Consider the following 14,914-nt stretch of genomic DNA (forward strand, 5'->3'; position numbering starts at 1 on the left):
TCAAGCAATTCTTGTGCCTCGGCCTCCTGAGTAGCTCAGATAACAGGCACATGCGCCCCCACATCTGGCTAATTTTTGTTTCTTTAGTAGAGATGGTGTTTCACCATGTTGCCTAGGCTGGTTTTGAACTCCTGACCACAGGTGATCCACCTGCCTTGGCCTCCCAAAGTATTGGAATTACAGGCATAAGCCACTATACACAACCCTAATTTTAGTATTTTTAGTAGAGACGGAGTTTCACCATGTTGGCTAGGCTGGTGACGAACCCCTGGCCTTAAGGGATCCACTTGCCTTGGCCTCCCAAAGTGCTGGGATTATAGGCATGAGCCATCACACTGGCCTATTTTATTTTATTTTTTAATTTTTTGAGATGGAGTCTTGCTCTGTTGTCCAGGCAAGAGTGCAGTAGTGCGATCTCAGCTCACTGTAACCTGTGTAGTTAGCACAGAGTGAGCAAAGGGAGACTGATACAAAATTTTGTCAGACAGCAAGTAGATCATGTAAGACATGTACGGTAGGCTGAGGGGGATTTTATTGTGTGTGTACTGAGAAGCCATTGAGTTCACAGTGCCTTCTGTTTTGTCTTTTTTTTGGAGATGGAGTCTCGCACTGTCGCCCAGGCTGGAGTGCAGTGGTGCGATCTCCGCTCACTGCAAGCTCCGCCTCCCGGGTTCAACTGATTCTCCTGTCTCAGCCTCCCAAGAAGCTGGGACTACAGGCACCGGCCACCTCGCCCACCTGATTTTTTTTTTTTTAGTAGAGACGGGGTTTCATTGTGTTAGCCAGGATGGTCTCGATCTCCTGACTTCATGATCCACCTGCCTTGGCCTCCCGAAGTGCTGGGATTACAGGCGTGAGCCACCGTGCCCGGCCAAAAGTGCCTTGTTTTAAACTCCTGTTTCAATGATAGATTGAAAGGGGGGCAAGAACGGAAGCAGGAACAGAGCACAGTAGTCCAGGTGAGAAACTTGAACTGGAGTGCTAAAGGAAGAGAGAGAGAGTAGTTTTACGTAGGATACATTTTACAAGTAAAACCAGTAGGACTGACAGGCTCTGTGATACTGAGAGATACATATTTGGTCTCCTGACCAGGCTCCTGGCATTCCACTTGTAAAATCCTTGGAATCTCCAGTGATGTGTGTTTTGTATGCTGATGAGTTGATTCATGGCTAGCCCCTCTAGGTGGCTTCATGATTAGAGGGTTGGAACTTTCAGCCTCACCCCCACCAGCTTCCTGGGAGGGGAGAGGGGCTGAAGGTTAAGGCAGTCACTGATGGTCAGTGATTTAATCAGTCATGCCTAGTAGTGAAGCCTCTAAAAACCTGAAAGCGGCCGGGCGCGGTGGCTCAGGCCTGTAATCCCAGCACTTTGGAAGGCCGTGGTGGGCGGATCACGAAGTCCAGAGTTCAAGACCAGCCTGGCCAGCATGGTGAAACCCTTTCTCCACTAAAAATACCAAAAAAAGGGAGGCAGAAGTTGCAATGAGCAGAGATCATGCCACTGCACTCCAGCCTGGGTGACAGACCCCATCTCAATAAAAAGACAAAAAAAAAAAAAGAAAACCCAGCTGTTCTGCAGGCTTATCTAGAAGACTCTTATAAGTCATTGTAGATCACTTCCCCTCCCTTCCTAGTGTAGTGATTTTGAACACTCAACTTAGTTTCTTTTCCCAACTTTCTCTTCTTGCCTGGTGTAAATCCTTGCTACAATTCAGTCCTATCCAACTTGGAAGTGGGAAGTAGTGTATTGCAATCAAGGAATGTCTCCTTTCAGGTATTATTTCTATTTGGCGCTTACAACATGGGATTCATTCTTCTAAAACCTTTCTGTCTTCCTGCCCCTGAACCCAAGGGTTCCTCTAAAGACTGATTGAGAAATGATGTGAAAGCCTGGTGTTCTATAGGCACATTTTCTGTTTTTTTTAACCCCTCACTTTTTTTTTTTTTTTTGGAGACGGAGTCTTGCTCTGTCACCAGGCTGGAGTGCAGTGGCATGATCTTGGCTCATTATAACCTCTGACTCCCTGGTTCGAGCGATTCTCCTGCCTCAGCCTCCCAAGTAGCTGGGATTATAGGCGCACCCCACCAAGCCCAGCTAATTTTTGTATTTTTAATAGAGACGGGGTTTCACCATGCAATCTCCTGACCTCGTGATCTGCCCGCCTCAGCCTTCCGAAGTGCTGGGATTATAGGCGTGAGCCACCGTGCACAGCCTACCCCTCACTTTTTACTTAAGTTGTTGGGTTTTATATGGGGATGAGTTGATATTCGTTTGGTTAAGGTAAGAGTTCCTTACACTTGCATGTACCTTGTGAGAAGTACTTTCACACCAGCCTTGTCTAATCCTCTTGCTAGTCTTGAGAATAAGATAAGTTGGATATAATCACTTAGCAGATGACACAAGAGGCAGTGTGTGTTTTAAGATCACACAGATAGATACTGTTAGGGATAGATACTCTTAGGGCCAAATCCAGAACTTCAGTGGGTCTCAGTCCAAACTCTACCCTCTTTACCTTTCCTCCCCCACAAACCATTGGTATTTGGAAGGTAGGGGTGGAATTAAAAGTTCTTGACCTTGGCCAGGCATGGTAGCTCACACGGGTAATCCCAGCACTTTGGGAGGCTGAGGCGGGTGGATCACCTGAGGTCAGGAGTTTGAGACCAGCCTGGCCAACATGGTGAAACCCCATCTCTACTAAAAATACAAAAATTAGCCAGGAGTGGAGGTGGACACCTGTAGTCCCAGCTACTCGGGAGGCTGAGGCATGAGAATCACTTGAACTCGAGACGCGGAGATCGCGCCACTGCACTCCAGCCTGGGCGACAGAGTGAAACTCCGTCTCAAAGGAAAAACAAAAAGTTCCTGACCTTTCCACACAGGTCCTGGTGGTCAGCGGACTCCAGAGTGGTTCTAGCTTTCTGTTAATATCACATAGTTTTCCTTATTGAAGTTATGCTAAGGGTCATGTGCCTGGGACTGTGTTCTGAGATTCTACCACCATGATTCCTACAGTGACTTTTCCTTTCAGACAAGCAAGCAGTTGGCAGCAGCCTTCCAAGAGGAGTTCACAGTGCGAGAGGACCTGATGGGACTGGCAATTGGGACTCATGGTGCCAACATCCAGCAGGCCCGAAAAGTACCTGGGGTGACTGCCATTGAGCTGGGTGAAGAGACCTGCACTTTCCGCATCTATGGGGAGGTCAGCAAAGGATGTCTTTCTTCTGGGTCTCTTAGGGGATAGAGGGAAGAGAGGCCGAAGTAGAAAATAAGCCTCAGGCTGGGCACAGTGGCTCACACTTGTAATCTCAGCACCTTGGGAGGCTGAAGTGGGAGGATCACTTGAGCCTAGGAGTTTGAGACCAGCCTGTGCAATATAGTGAGACCCAATCTCTACAAAAATTTAAAAATTAGCTGGAAGTGGTGGTGCGTACCTATAGTCCCAGGTACTTGGGAGGCTGAAGTGGGAAGATGGAGGGGAGGATCGCTTGAGCCTGGGAGTTTGAGACCAACCTGGGCAACATAGAGAGACCCTGTCTTTACCCCCGAAGAAAACCAAAAAACGTTAACTGAGCATGGTGGCACGCATCTGTGGCCCCAGCTACTTGGCTACTTGGGAGGCTGAGGCAGGAGGATCACTTGAGCCTAGAAAGTCGAGGCTGCAATACACCATGATGGTGCCACTGAACCAACCTGGGCAATATAGTCAATAGAGTGAGACCAAAAAATAACAAAAATAGACCAGATCTGTGTCGCCCAAGCTTGTCTTTAACTCCTGGCCTCAAGCAGTCCTCCCTTAGCCTCCCAAACTGTTGAGATTACAGGTGTGAGCCACTGTGGCTGGCCAAGGTCCTCTGTTTTTTTGTTTTTTTTGTTTTTTTTAAGTTATTTATTTGTTTAATTTATTTCTTTATGAGACGGAGTCTAACTCACTCTGTTGCCCGGGCTGGAGTGTAGTGGCATAATCTCAGCTTATTGCAATGTCCACCTCCTGGGTTCAAGAAATTCTTCTGCCTCAGCCTCCTGAGTAGCTGGGATGACAGACGTGAGCCACCATGCTTGGCTGATTTTTTGTATTTTTAGTAGAGATAGCGTTTCACCATATCGCCCAGGCTAGTCTTGAACTCCTGACCTCAAGTTATCCGCCTGCCTCAGCCTCCTAAAGTGCTGGGATTACAGGCACGAGCCACCTCACCCAGCTGGTCTTCTGTTTTAGTAACAACTCCCCGCTGTTCTTCCTTTAGACTCCCGAGGCTTGCCGACAGGCCCGAAGCTACCTTGAGTTTTCTGAGGACTCAGTGCAAGTGCCCAGGAACCTGGTTGGTGAGTTGGTGGCGTGTATATACAGTTAGAGGTCAGAATCAAGATTCTCTACAGTGATTCTGAGCTTGTATCTAGGATTGGCACCTCCCTGTGGACTCTCAGTTTCACAAGGACAGAGAAACAGTCTGTAATGGGAGTGATAAAAATGAAAGAATAAATTTCTAGGGATTGTAACATTTTGTCCTGTAAAAACACATCAGAAAACTAGAAGCAGGAGAATGAAGTAAATGGAATCCATATAAAGAAAATGAGGCTGGAAGACGGTTTATCAGCTTTATTCTTATTTCCTAAAAAAAAAAAAAAAAGGCTTAATTCCTCCTTTACTTATTCCAGGCAAAGTGATTGGAAAGAACGGGAAAGTGATCCAGGAGATTGTGGATAAATCTGGTGTGGTGAGGGTTCGAGTGGAAGGGGATAATGACAAGAAGAACCCCAGGGAGGAGGTATGGGTACGGGGCAAGTGGGCATAGAGATTGGTTTCCAGAAGTAAATGGGATTGTCCTCTTAGGGCTGGGATTGTCCTTTGAGAGGGTGGAGTACGGAAACTTGTTTAACCCTAGTAGATTTAGAGCCCAGAATGATCCCACTGGGCAGGTTCCCCTAGGACACTGGGCGGGGTTAATCCTTCCATTTCATTTTCCTTTCTGATCCATCGTCTCTGCTCTCTGCTCTCCAGGGAATGGTTCCCTTCATTTTTGTTGGCACCCGAGAGAACATCAGCAATGCCCAGGCTTTGCTGGAGTATCACCTTTCCTACCTGCAGGTACCCAGGCTGGGAGAGGACAGAGCTGGGTGTGGAAAGGGTTTGAACTAAGACTGCTGTGGGGGTCAACTCAGGAATTTTGGTGCTCTGTTTGCCTCTCCATGTAGAACAGAAAACATTTGTGGAAATTTGGGGCTATAGGGTTGGGTCCCAGAATTTTCCTTGTTTAGCCAGTGTCTTCCTTCTCCTTGCATTCCTAAGAGATTAGATATAGAGGGACAGTCAGGGTGGAGAAGCATGAAGAAAGGCACTGATCTTATTTCTCCTTTCGCTTCTTCCGTCTTTTACCCAACCAGGAGGTAGAGCAGCTTCGCTTGGAGAGGTTGCAAATTGATGAGCAGCTTCGGCAGATTGGGCTGGGCTTTCGCCCTCCTGGGAGTGGGCGGGGCAGCGGTGGCAGCGACAAGGCTGGATATAGCACCGATGAGAGCTCCTCCTCCTCCCTCCATGCGACTCGAACCTATGGGGGCAGCTATGGGGGCCGTGGCCGTGGCCGGAGGACAGGCGGTCCTGCCTATGGTGAGACAGCTTGGGAACAGGAGGCAGGGAGTGGCAGGGCTTGTGGGTAGAGGCAGAGGTCTGGATGGAAGTTTGGGGAAATCTGGGATGGAGATGATAAAGAAGTGATTGATTGGCTGGGGGACTTGTGAGTGAGAGGGAGAATTCTTCCAGTTTGGGGGATGTGATGGATCCTGAGGTAGGACGAATGGCCGTGAATAAATCCCACTGTGTTCTTCAGGCCCCAGCTCAGATGTGTCTACAGCTTCAGAGACTGAGTCAGAGAAGAGAGAGGAACCCAACCGAGCTGGGCCTGGCGACAGGGATCCCCCAACCCGAGGGGAAGAAAGCCGGAGGCGGCCGATTGGGGGCCGGGGTAGGGGACCCCCACCTGCCCCCCGGCCCACTTCGAGATATAATTCTTCATCTATTAGCTCAGGTACCAGACAGCTGGGTTCATGAATATGGGCCAAAACAAAAGATGATGGGCACCTGAATGCCACCTTCTCCTCTTCTTCCTCTGACCAGTGCTGAAGGATCCAGACAGTAATCCCTACAGCCTATTGGACACATCTGAACCAGAGCCCCCGGTTGATTCAGAACCTGGGGAACCCCCCCCAGCAAGTGCCAGGCGCCGCCGCTCCCGCCGCCGCCGCACTGATGAAGACAGGACCGTCATGGATGGAAGCCTGGAATCAGATGGGCCCAACATGACAGAGAATGGCCTGGGTGAGGGTGTGCCTGGAGTCTGGAAAGTTAGACATGGGTAGGAATCGAGGGTGAGAGGTTAGATGTGTGACTCTGGTTTTTTCCTGCCCTACAGAAGATGAATCAAGACCTCAACGTCGTAATCGCAGCCGCCGCCGCCGTAACCGTGGTAATCGGACTGATGGTTCTATCAGTGGAGACCGCCAGCCAGGTCAGCCAACTCTGGACACCAGAATCCTTCCTCAGAGCTGAGAGAATGGGATGCTTCCTACCCTGTGAAAATCAGGGGTTCGGGTTCAGTGGGTGTCTTGGGCTGGCTACCAGAATTCCATCTGAAAGTCTTAATCTCCTGCCTTCCCCAGTGACTGTGGCTGACTATATCTCACGAGCAGAGTCTCAGAGCCGCCAGCGGCCACCCCTGGAACGCACTAAACCCTCAGAGGACTCTCTTTCAGGACAGAAGGTAGGCAGGCAAGATGTGATTTACCCATCCCTTTTTTGTTGTTACTCTGGGGCAGAGGGCACAACAAATTTCACAAATAAATCTCTTACTGAATTGCAGAGGCAGCTGTGTCTGATGGAGTTTAGACTAGTGTAAACTTTGAATAGGATAGAGAGGAAAGTGTGGTTCACATTTTGTGGATCCCAAGTAAGAGAGACTGGATCATGAGGGAACCAACCTCAGGATCACCAAATGCCAGGAGGGCTTGGATGGTAGAAATGTCTCCCACCTGAATTTCTACTCACCGCTTCTTGCTTGTCTGTTTTCTTTCCCACTTTCCCCTCAGGGTGACTCTGTCAGCAAGCTTCCTAAGGGCCCCTCGGAGAATGGGGAGCTCTCCGCCCCCTTGGAGTTGGGTAGTATGGTGAATGGGGTTTCATAAAACCTCCAGCCTGCACCCCTCCCTTCTCCATCTCGCTTGCTGCCCAACACCATGGCCCTCACAGGCCCAACTGACCTGCGCTGGAGCTGCTCTTATCTAGGGGGGAGGGGGGTGGCACAGCAGCTTGGGTACCCCCCAACCTCCAGGAGCTAGTGGAGGGGTGTGTAACAGGGTCATACCCCCTCCCTCTTGTCCACCCTACCCCCAGGGTAAGGGGAGCCTCTCTCCTTCCCCATCAGACTGGATGTGCCTTTATCCTCTAATGCCCCAATCTCTCTCTGAACACCCCCATTCTCCACCTGTTGGTGGGGGGTGCTCCTTGACCCACCCAGATTTGACCGTTCAGGGGGCCTCCCCTGCTATCCCTCCTCCCATCCTGTACCCCCCATTTCTGGGGCCTCATCACTGTGGAAGACGGGGATAGTAAGAGATAAGTGGGTGGGAGGCACGGGGAAGGTTTTGGAGTAGAACCAGGGGTGTGTATGAAGGGGGGTGACAAGGTCCCCCGGGGGAGGGGACCAACCTTGTCTGGTGGATGAGAAGGCGTATTTATTTTTCACTGTACAGTATTTAAAAAGAGAATAAAAAAATCCAAATGGCTCTCTGGCTCCTGTGCCGCCTTTGTCCCCAGTTTGGTCCGTTTGTTTCTCTAGGACTGACCTGTCCTGACCCCCCGCTCTTGTTTTCTGTTCCTCCACACCTGACTTCTCATTGTCTCTTGTCCCAAAGATGGTCTTACTTCTGGGAATTCCTGACATTCCTAAACTCCCCAGGCCCAGGTTCTCCCTCCTGGTCCAGAGGAGGGGGGCTTGTGCCTTGTTGCTTCTCCCCTCCCCCAAGTTTGCTGATGGAGGGAGTTGGGCCACTCCTATACCCTGAGTCACGGCACAGGCTAGGCAGGGCTGCTCAGAGCTGGAGCTGTTCCTGCTAGAAGCTGAGAGCCGAGGCAGGCTGCTTAATCCGATTACCTGAGGCCTGGGGCTTGGGCTGGGCCGTTGGGCAGAATGAGGAGCAGGGTTCCCTGACGGCAGCCTCTGGAGCCTGGGGCCCGGCCTTCTTGGTGGTGTTGTGATCTGGCTCCAGGCTTTTCATCCGGCATGCACATCACAGACCTCTCAACTCGAGTTGTCCTAGGTTTCCTGGCTCCCCCCTCATGACTGGGAGGACTGAAGATAAAACTTGCCATAATTCAATGGCAGTCGAGAAATCTAGGTTTAGGGACTGGAGTTGGGAGGGCTTAAGTTTTCTCACTTGGGAAAGGGGTTGAATCACGGCCCAAGCACCTGCTGGAATGACTCAGGAAACAAAAATGGTCTCTCTCCTCGGCCTTTCTTGCCCCAGGGGCAGGTCTGGGATTTGAGGAGCAACAGGCGCCAGGAAAGGGTTTGAGTTGGTGGTCGGGGATGCTCCCAAGCTCCTCTCAGCACAACTCAGGCCCTGAGGGCACTTGATCCGCCTGTGCCTGATCCCATTGTGGAAAGAATTGGCTTTAAATTGCCTGTGCTCAGGGAGGGGAGGCAATCAGCCACGGGCTGGAAGGCCTGACATCAGGTCTTGGGTGGGGGGGGGCGTGGCACCCTGAGGGTGTTGGGGGCTGGGACAAACAGGACACCTGGGTTTACCTACGGGCAGCGGATGTTGGCGCCCTTAAGGAGGTGCAGTGTTCTGGGAGGGCCAGGGGCGGAGTCAGTCTTTAAAAGCTGTTCCCAGGGCTGGCCCGCCTGCCACAAACGCTGAGCCCAGGTGGGAGAGTTCTGGGTCATCCGCGCCTGGCAGCTGCGGGAACTCTGGAGACCACAAAGCGGTTTATGGTTTACCCCCTCTACGGAAGGTCGGTCTGATCGCAGCTGCGGGTCGGGGAGAGGGACCGGGGGGGTCCCCCCATTCAGTAGGCCTCAGAGCAGCACCTCTTCAGTGCCGGGGCATCAGACAGCGGATTTTGCATTCGACTCTCCCCAAAGTGTGCCGAACTGGTTGGAAGCAAAGGCTCTAGTTTAAGCGCTGGGCTTGGGGATAAAATATACTTTTTAAGGACCCAAGTTCCTCGGCAACGACTCCAGACTGGGAAGACCCCTCCATTTTCAGGATCGACGCTTCACGTTGAGGGGAGGGCATTCAGGACGCCCTCTTAAGGCTTCTCCCAACCCATGGCGCTACCGTGCTCCTCACAGGACCAGGCCTGGAGCCTGGAGCCTCCTGCTCCCACGGCTTCTGCGTCTTCATCTTCGGGACCCCAGGAGCGGGAGGGCGCTGGGAGCCCCGCGGCCCCCGGGGCGCTGCCCCTGGAGAAGGTGAAGCGGCCCATGAACGCGTTCATGGTGTGGAGCTCCGCTCAGCGCCGCCAGATGGCGCAGCAGAACCCCAAGATGCACAACTCTGAGATCTCCAAGCGCCTGGGCGCACAGTGGAAGCTGCTGGACGAGGACGAGAAGCGGCCCTTCGTGGAAGAGGCCAAGCGGCTCCGCGCCCGGCACCTGCGCGACTACCCCGACTACAAGTACCGCCCTCGGCGCAAGGCCAAGAGCTCGGGCGCCGGACCTTCCCGCTGCGGACAGGGAAGAGGTAGCCTGGCCGGCGGCGGCGCGATCTGGGGGCCGGGGTACGCGACCACCCAACCTAGCAGAGGCTTTGGATACAGACCCCCCAACTACTCGACAGCCTACCTGCCCGGCAGCTATGGGTGAGTGCCTGGGAAGCGGGCTGAAGACGGAGGGCCCATGCGCCCCTCTCCTGGAGCCTTGGTGGGGGCGGATGCCGGAGGACGGGAGCCCACCCAAGCAGAGGCCACTCTCGGCCAAGGTGTGGCGGGCACAGGCGCCAGTACCTTCGGGACCTGTGTAGGGTGGGGCGGGTCAGGGTTCTCCCAGAGGGCGTTTCCATCTCAGTCTGAAGGTGATGGCCCTGCAGGGCCCGGTGACGGACCCCTGGATGCGATTGTGTCCTAGTTAGATGCCCTGTTTCCCCCCTGCTTCTGGCCTGTGTGTGACCCAGCTTCCTCTCCCAGCCCCCAGGGCAAGGAGAGGCCAAGCCCATTCTGCCCCTTCCTGGCCTGACTCCCCAGCCCCAAGAGGAAAACAGCCGTGCAGCACGCAAGCCCGCTCCCGAGCGTGCCCCAACAGGGCCGCGGGCTCTCTATTCCCGGGTCGGCTTCCATGCCTGCTGCGCCCAGCGGGCTGGGTAGCCAGGGCTGGGTGGGTGGCAAGCTCTACCCTGTCTGCCCAGAATTGGTCGAACTCACCTCCAACCCAGGGAGGTGCCCTCTAACCTCTTGTTTCTCTCTGCAGCTCTTCCCACTGCAAACTGGAGGCCCCCTCATCGTGCTCCCTCCCTCAGAGTGACCCTAGGCTCCAGGGGGAGCTGCTGCCCCCCTATACCCACTACCTGCCCCCTGGCTCTCCCACTCCATACAATCCTCCCCTTTCTGGTGCCCCCATGCCCCTAACCCACCTCTAACTCTCGTGGACTCAGACCTCACCGGACGTGCCTCATCCTCCTTTTTTAATCCAGCAGCATCCCCTACCCCAGGCTGTCAACCCTTTCTCCTGTTGGACTACAGTGCAGACGCCGCCTGCAGTCCTCCCACGAAAGCCAGGGAGAGCCGCACAACACACAGTTATATTTTTGGTAGTATTAAACACAGTTTTGTATTAGTCAACTGAGTCTCCAGTCTTTATTGTCCCATCTGTTCCCCTCACTGCAGCAGGAACCAGCCCCATCTCCACTCCCTTCCGCCTAGACCTGCCAGAGCAGGAACCTCCTCACCCCACCCTGGGGCCCTGCCTGAGTCATTCTCCGTCCCCCTTCCCCCACCTCAGCACTGGGGTCTGGGAGACAGTCCCAGCCAGGCTGAGGCGGGGAGGCAGCCACAGGCCCCCAGTCCCCTCCACTCTGCCTTCCAGGCTCCATCTTCTAAGGCCAGAAGGGAAGCAGGGAGGCTGGAGGACAGCGTAAAACATTTACCCAGGATAGTGTTAAACAGCTGGAAACTGCTGCTAGAGGAGGAGGCTTGGCTGAATGACTGAGTTAATAGTTCATGTACAGGGCTTAGAAAAGCACTCAAATGTCAAAATTTTGGCTTAGGAGACTCTACCCCCATCCTCTCCTTTTCTTAAGGATCTGGATCCATCAACCATTTGTTTCCACTACAGCCAACCCTGGCTTAGAAAGTCTGCAAATGCAGAGGAATGGAGGATGAGTAAGTCACACCAGCAGGCTGGCTCAGATGGGGAGAACCCTGAGGTTGGGTGAATGAGTGGAAACGGAATGACTCCAGTAGCTGGCTCTACTCCGCCTTTTTCTGCCTGTGGGGAGGCCTTGCATTCCAGTAGAAGAGCAGCTGGGCGGCGATGAGGCCGTTGCAGAGTGAGGAGACCACAAAGGTCCCAGCCATCAGGGGATCTCCAGTTTCCTGGTTGCAAGAGACAGAGCCAGCGTTACCCTTCAGCATAGCTCAAGAAAGGTTCCCTTATGGATAAAGGATCCTGACGGGGCAGCTTTGGCCCTTAGCTGGGAGAAGAAAGATGAGGTTTTAGTGCCTTCTAGAAGGAAGATGTTGCACTCACCTGAATGGAAGTGAAGATTCGGGCCAGGGAGCCCCCAAACAGCAGGAAGACTGTGATGGCTGAGAGCTGGCCTGTGTGCCCATTGTGGTAATTGGTGGCTGCCTGGAGAAGCTAGGGGAGGAGTTGAGACCTTTGGCTCTGTCACCTGAGCTCCTCCCATACTCCCCCAAGTCCAACACCCCCACACTTTGACCTTCCACTCTTTCCCCTCCACCCTGCCCCCCAACATCTTGTCCCTTGCTCCTGGTACCCACCCTCCCCACCACCACAGCAGGCACATTGGAGGCCTGGAGCAGGGTGACTACAGTCAAGGGCGTCAGAGGTGAGAGAAGCACCAGCAGGACCAGGCCGTAGCAAGCGAGGAAAGCGACACCTAGGGGTGGGGAGACAGGAGTCCTTGTCAATCTCCCAACATCATTTGGCTTTCCCAGGCCTGAGTTCCCAGCAGGGTTCCCAGGAACCACACAGCCTGCTCTTAGGGAAATCCCCAGCACCTTTCACAGTCTGTCCTCTGTAGTGCATGACCAGGAAGCAGATGGTGATCGTCTGGAGCATCAGGAATAAGGCTTCACCCCAAGAGCTGCAGAGTCAAGAGTTGGGAGGAAGAAAGGCGGGCCTAGAAAGAGGCAGGGAAAGCCTCCATAGCCCATCCATCCAGGGACACCATGCTCTGATCACACTTCTCTACAGCCCCCGCACGGGATTGGCTCATTCTCAATCGTGGCCATTCTTGGGATGCTCACCCCTTTTCAAGGTCACCTCCACTGGTGATGATTAGGTTTTTAAAAGGGCTTAAAACTTTCCTGGCCCCTCATCCCTTTTTTTTTTTTGAGACAGAGTTTCAAAAAAAAACTCCAGATCTTCGTGCACAGGCTGGAGTGCAGTGGCCCGATCTCAGCCCACTGCAGCCTCTGCCTCTCAGGTTCCTGTCTCTTATACACATCTAGATGTGTATAAGAGACAGCCACCATGCCTGGCTAATTTTTGTGTTTTTAGCAGAGACGGGGTTTCACCATGTTGGCCAGGCTGGTGTCGAACTCCTGACTTCAGATGATCCACCTGCCTCAGCCTCCTAAAGTGCTGGGATTATAGGCTCGAGCTACCGCGCTGGGCCCCAGACTATTACTTTCCAAAACAGCTTTTCTCCAATGCCTACCACCTGCCACATCCAATCTTCCCTTCCCTATAAATTAACATCCAAACTTGGCTTGACCTTCACGGCTCTCCATTGCTTCCCCGTATAAAGTTAAGAAATGCCAAGTTAAGAAATGCCCAAGAGTTTTTTAATCCTTTATCTCCCTTCTCTGGGCCAATGGGTGCCCCATTTCACATGTCTTCTCTCACCAAAGACAAGTCTTCATACTTTTTTTTTTTTTAACTTTGACACGGAGTTTCACTCTTGTTGCCCAGGCTGGAGTGCAATGGCACGATCTTGGCTCACTGTAACCTCTGCCTCCTGGGTTCAAGAGATTCTCCTGCCTCAGCCTCCCAAGTAGCTGGGATTACAGGCGCCTGCCACAATGTCCAGCTAATTTTTTGTATTTTTAGTAGAGACGGGGTTTCACCCTATTGGCCAGGCTGGTCTCAAACGCCTGACCTCAGGTGATCCACCTGCCTCGGCCTCCCAAAGTGCTGGGATTACAGGCGTGAGCCACCGTGCCCGCCCCATACCACTCTTTCTTGAACACTCTGTCCCTGGCCCCTACTCAGGGACTAAACCTTACCCTTTCAGGACTTGCTTTTATGCCCTGGCCATCTACAACTTATCTAGCCTTGAAGCCTTCCCCTCAAGGAGCTTGGTCCAGTGGGAGTCAGACTCTCACGGGTCATGAATGCGGCTAAAACAAAGTGCCCCACGAGTTCAAGAGAGGGGCAGACTGACGCTTCCCAAATGGTCTGACGGTGGGCCTTGTTGTGGAGCTGTCTCGCAATCAAAAAGGAAGGGAGGCAAATTATTCCGAAATCAGACTATGCGCAAACCTGGAGGCTGGAAAGAAAGCAATCAGGGTGGCGGAGCCTTTGGGGGTGCAATGAAGGCCCAATTCATCAGGGGCTTTGAATTAAGCTTAACCCTGCTAGCGATCTAATAAAGGTTGGCATGATTTGACTTGACTTTTATTTTGTTTTATAAAAGTTGAGTCTTTTCGTCTTTCATTGTCGCTAAAGCTCAAATCTCACAAAGTAATTCCACCCGGTGACTTCCCCACTGGCACAAATATGGCGTCCTCCCTCTAAGGGGCCCGAGACACTTCCGCCCCTCTCAGAAGTGACTTCCGCTCAGCTCGGCGTGGCGGCAGTGACTGCCGTCACTTAGTCGCCGATCAAGCCTTGGACTAAGGGTCCACGGTCACTCGAGCAGGACTTGGATTGGATGCTGAATAAAACTCACCGTGAAGCAAGTCCCACTGAACGAAAAGTTGGTCGTAGCATTTCTCAGGTAAAAGAATCGGCACGAGCAGCCGTTTAAGCGGTCCATCTGCCTCGGCCGCCATATTGCAAAGCTAGCTTCCGCCAGTCTCTCCAGACCGCCATTGACTTTCGTTGCGCGTGCGCGCTGCGGACACTCCGCCTCCCGTTCTTTTCCCGCGGCGAAGCTGGCCCGTCCCCTGCTCCTCGCTCTTTCTGACGCTACCCACCCCCGCTCTAGTGGCGTAAAATAAGTCTCAGTCAGGGACCACGTTTTGGACGCGCCCGGCAGTTGGAATTCTGAAGCTTGCCGAAGCTGCACGCCTGCGCAGTTAGACCTCCCACGCCTTTGTTGGCGCTTCCAGTTTGGAAGTAAGATTTACACCCCTTTCTCCGCTCCTCTTGCTGGGCGCCATCTTGTCTTTTCGTAGCACACTCTGTATTGTTCGAAGTTGAGAGAGAAGGAGCCCGAGTCTCCGAGGTGGCGTTGGGTGGGGGCGCCACTAGCTCCAGTTCGCTCGACGTTTCTAGAGGGAAGGGCGCCGGTGGGAGCAGGAGAGTCTGCACCGGGCAGGCCTCCTTAGGTGCCGCGTTGCGCGCAGGGCCCCGTGCTTGCCTCGCCTTCGGTTGGCTCAGGCCTCGGAGCATGAGTGCGCCGGCAACTGCTGGGCCCGGGACAGTGAAGCAGAGGAGGAGGTGGGGGAGGCGAGCCCAGGGCAGGGAAGGGCAACCCTTGAATCACCCGTGGGGCACAGAGCTGGCCGGCTCCGGGG

The 14,914-nt window shown here is 53.3% G+C and overlaps 3 protein-coding genes across 7 annotated transcripts in view; 2 read left to right on the forward strand and 1 right to left on the reverse strand.

Annotated features, from left to right (window-relative positions):
• The window catches only part of FXR2 (fragile X mental retardation, autosomal homolog 2), a 31,001-nt gene extending 23,228 nt beyond the window's left edge, over window positions 1-7,773 (forward strand). Inside the window, exons 8-17 of the mRNA XM_011994551.1 lie at window positions 3,029-3,199; window positions 4,242-4,320; window positions 4,654-4,763; window positions 4,997-5,083; window positions 5,380-5,602; window positions 5,823-6,020; window positions 6,110-6,310; window positions 6,405-6,500; window positions 6,652-6,752; window positions 7,078-7,773. Coding sequence (XP_011849941.1) covers window positions 3,029-3,199; window positions 4,242-4,320; window positions 4,654-4,763; window positions 4,997-5,083; window positions 5,380-5,602; window positions 5,823-6,020; window positions 6,110-6,310; window positions 6,405-6,500; window positions 6,652-6,752; window positions 7,078-7,173 — 1,362 coding nt within the window. The 3' untranslated portion in view covers window positions 7,174-7,773. The remainder of the gene's footprint in view (window positions 1-3,028; window positions 3,200-4,241; window positions 4,321-4,653; window positions 4,764-4,996; window positions 5,084-5,379; window positions 5,603-5,822; window positions 6,021-6,109; window positions 6,311-6,404; window positions 6,501-6,651; window positions 6,753-7,077) is intronic.
• Window positions 7,774-8,590: 817 nt separating this feature from the next.
• SOX15 (SRY (sex determining region Y)-box 15) lies at window positions 8,591-10,828 on the forward strand. 2 transcript variants are annotated; one of them, XM_011994550.1, is made up of 3 exons: window positions 8,919-9,004; window positions 9,259-9,853; window positions 10,458-10,828. In XM_011994550.1, the coding sequence occupies exons 2-3, from the start codon at window positions 9,321-9,323 to the stop codon at window positions 10,624-10,626; spliced, it is 702 nt and encodes a 233-aa protein (XP_011849940.1). In that variant the 5' UTR covers window positions 8,919-9,004; window positions 9,259-9,320; the 3' UTR covers window positions 10,627-10,828. The 2 variants fall into 2 exon arrangements, with proteins under 2 accessions (XP_011849939.1, XP_011849940.1); XM_011994549.1 differs by having other exon boundaries at window positions 8,591-9,853.
• MPDU1 (mannose-P-dolichol utilization defect 1) overlaps window positions 10,799-14,914 on the reverse strand; it is an 8,061-nt gene continuing 3,945 nt past the window's right edge. For 2 of the 4 annotated variants that reach the window (XM_011994544.1, XM_011994545.1), the window contains exons 3-6: window positions 12,230-12,315; window positions 11,990-12,108; window positions 11,736-11,846; window positions 10,799-11,581 (exon numbers count right to left, since the gene is read on the reverse strand). In XM_011994544.1, coding sequence (XP_011849934.1) covers window positions 11,456-11,581; window positions 11,736-11,846; window positions 11,990-12,108; window positions 12,230-12,315 — 442 coding nt within the window. In that variant the 3' untranslated portion in view covers window positions 10,799-11,455. Of the gene's footprint in view, window positions 11,582-11,735; window positions 11,847-11,989; window positions 12,109-12,229; window positions 12,352-14,124 lie in introns of all 4 variants that reach the window. The other 2 variants (XM_011994546.1, XM_011994547.1) reach the window with 2 other exon arrangements.

The sequence above is a fragment of the Mandrillus leucophaeus genome, unplaced genomic scaffold, assembly GCF_000951045.1.
Source record: "Mandrillus leucophaeus isolate KB7577 unplaced genomic scaffold, Mleu.le_1.0 Scaffold46, whole genome shotgun sequence".
NCBI lineage: Eukaryota > Metazoa > Chordata > Mammalia > Primates > Cercopithecidae > Mandrillus > Mandrillus leucophaeus.

Coding starts and splice junctions, on each gene's coding strand:
- SOX15 (XM_011994549.1), top strand. CDS start 9,321: ATGGCGCTACCGTGCTCCTCACAGGACCAGGCCTGGAGCCTGGAGCCT. Junction 9,854..10,457: donor TACCTGCCCGGCAGCTATGG/GTGAGTGCCTGG, acceptor TTCTCTCTGCAG/CTCTTCCCACTGCAAACTGG.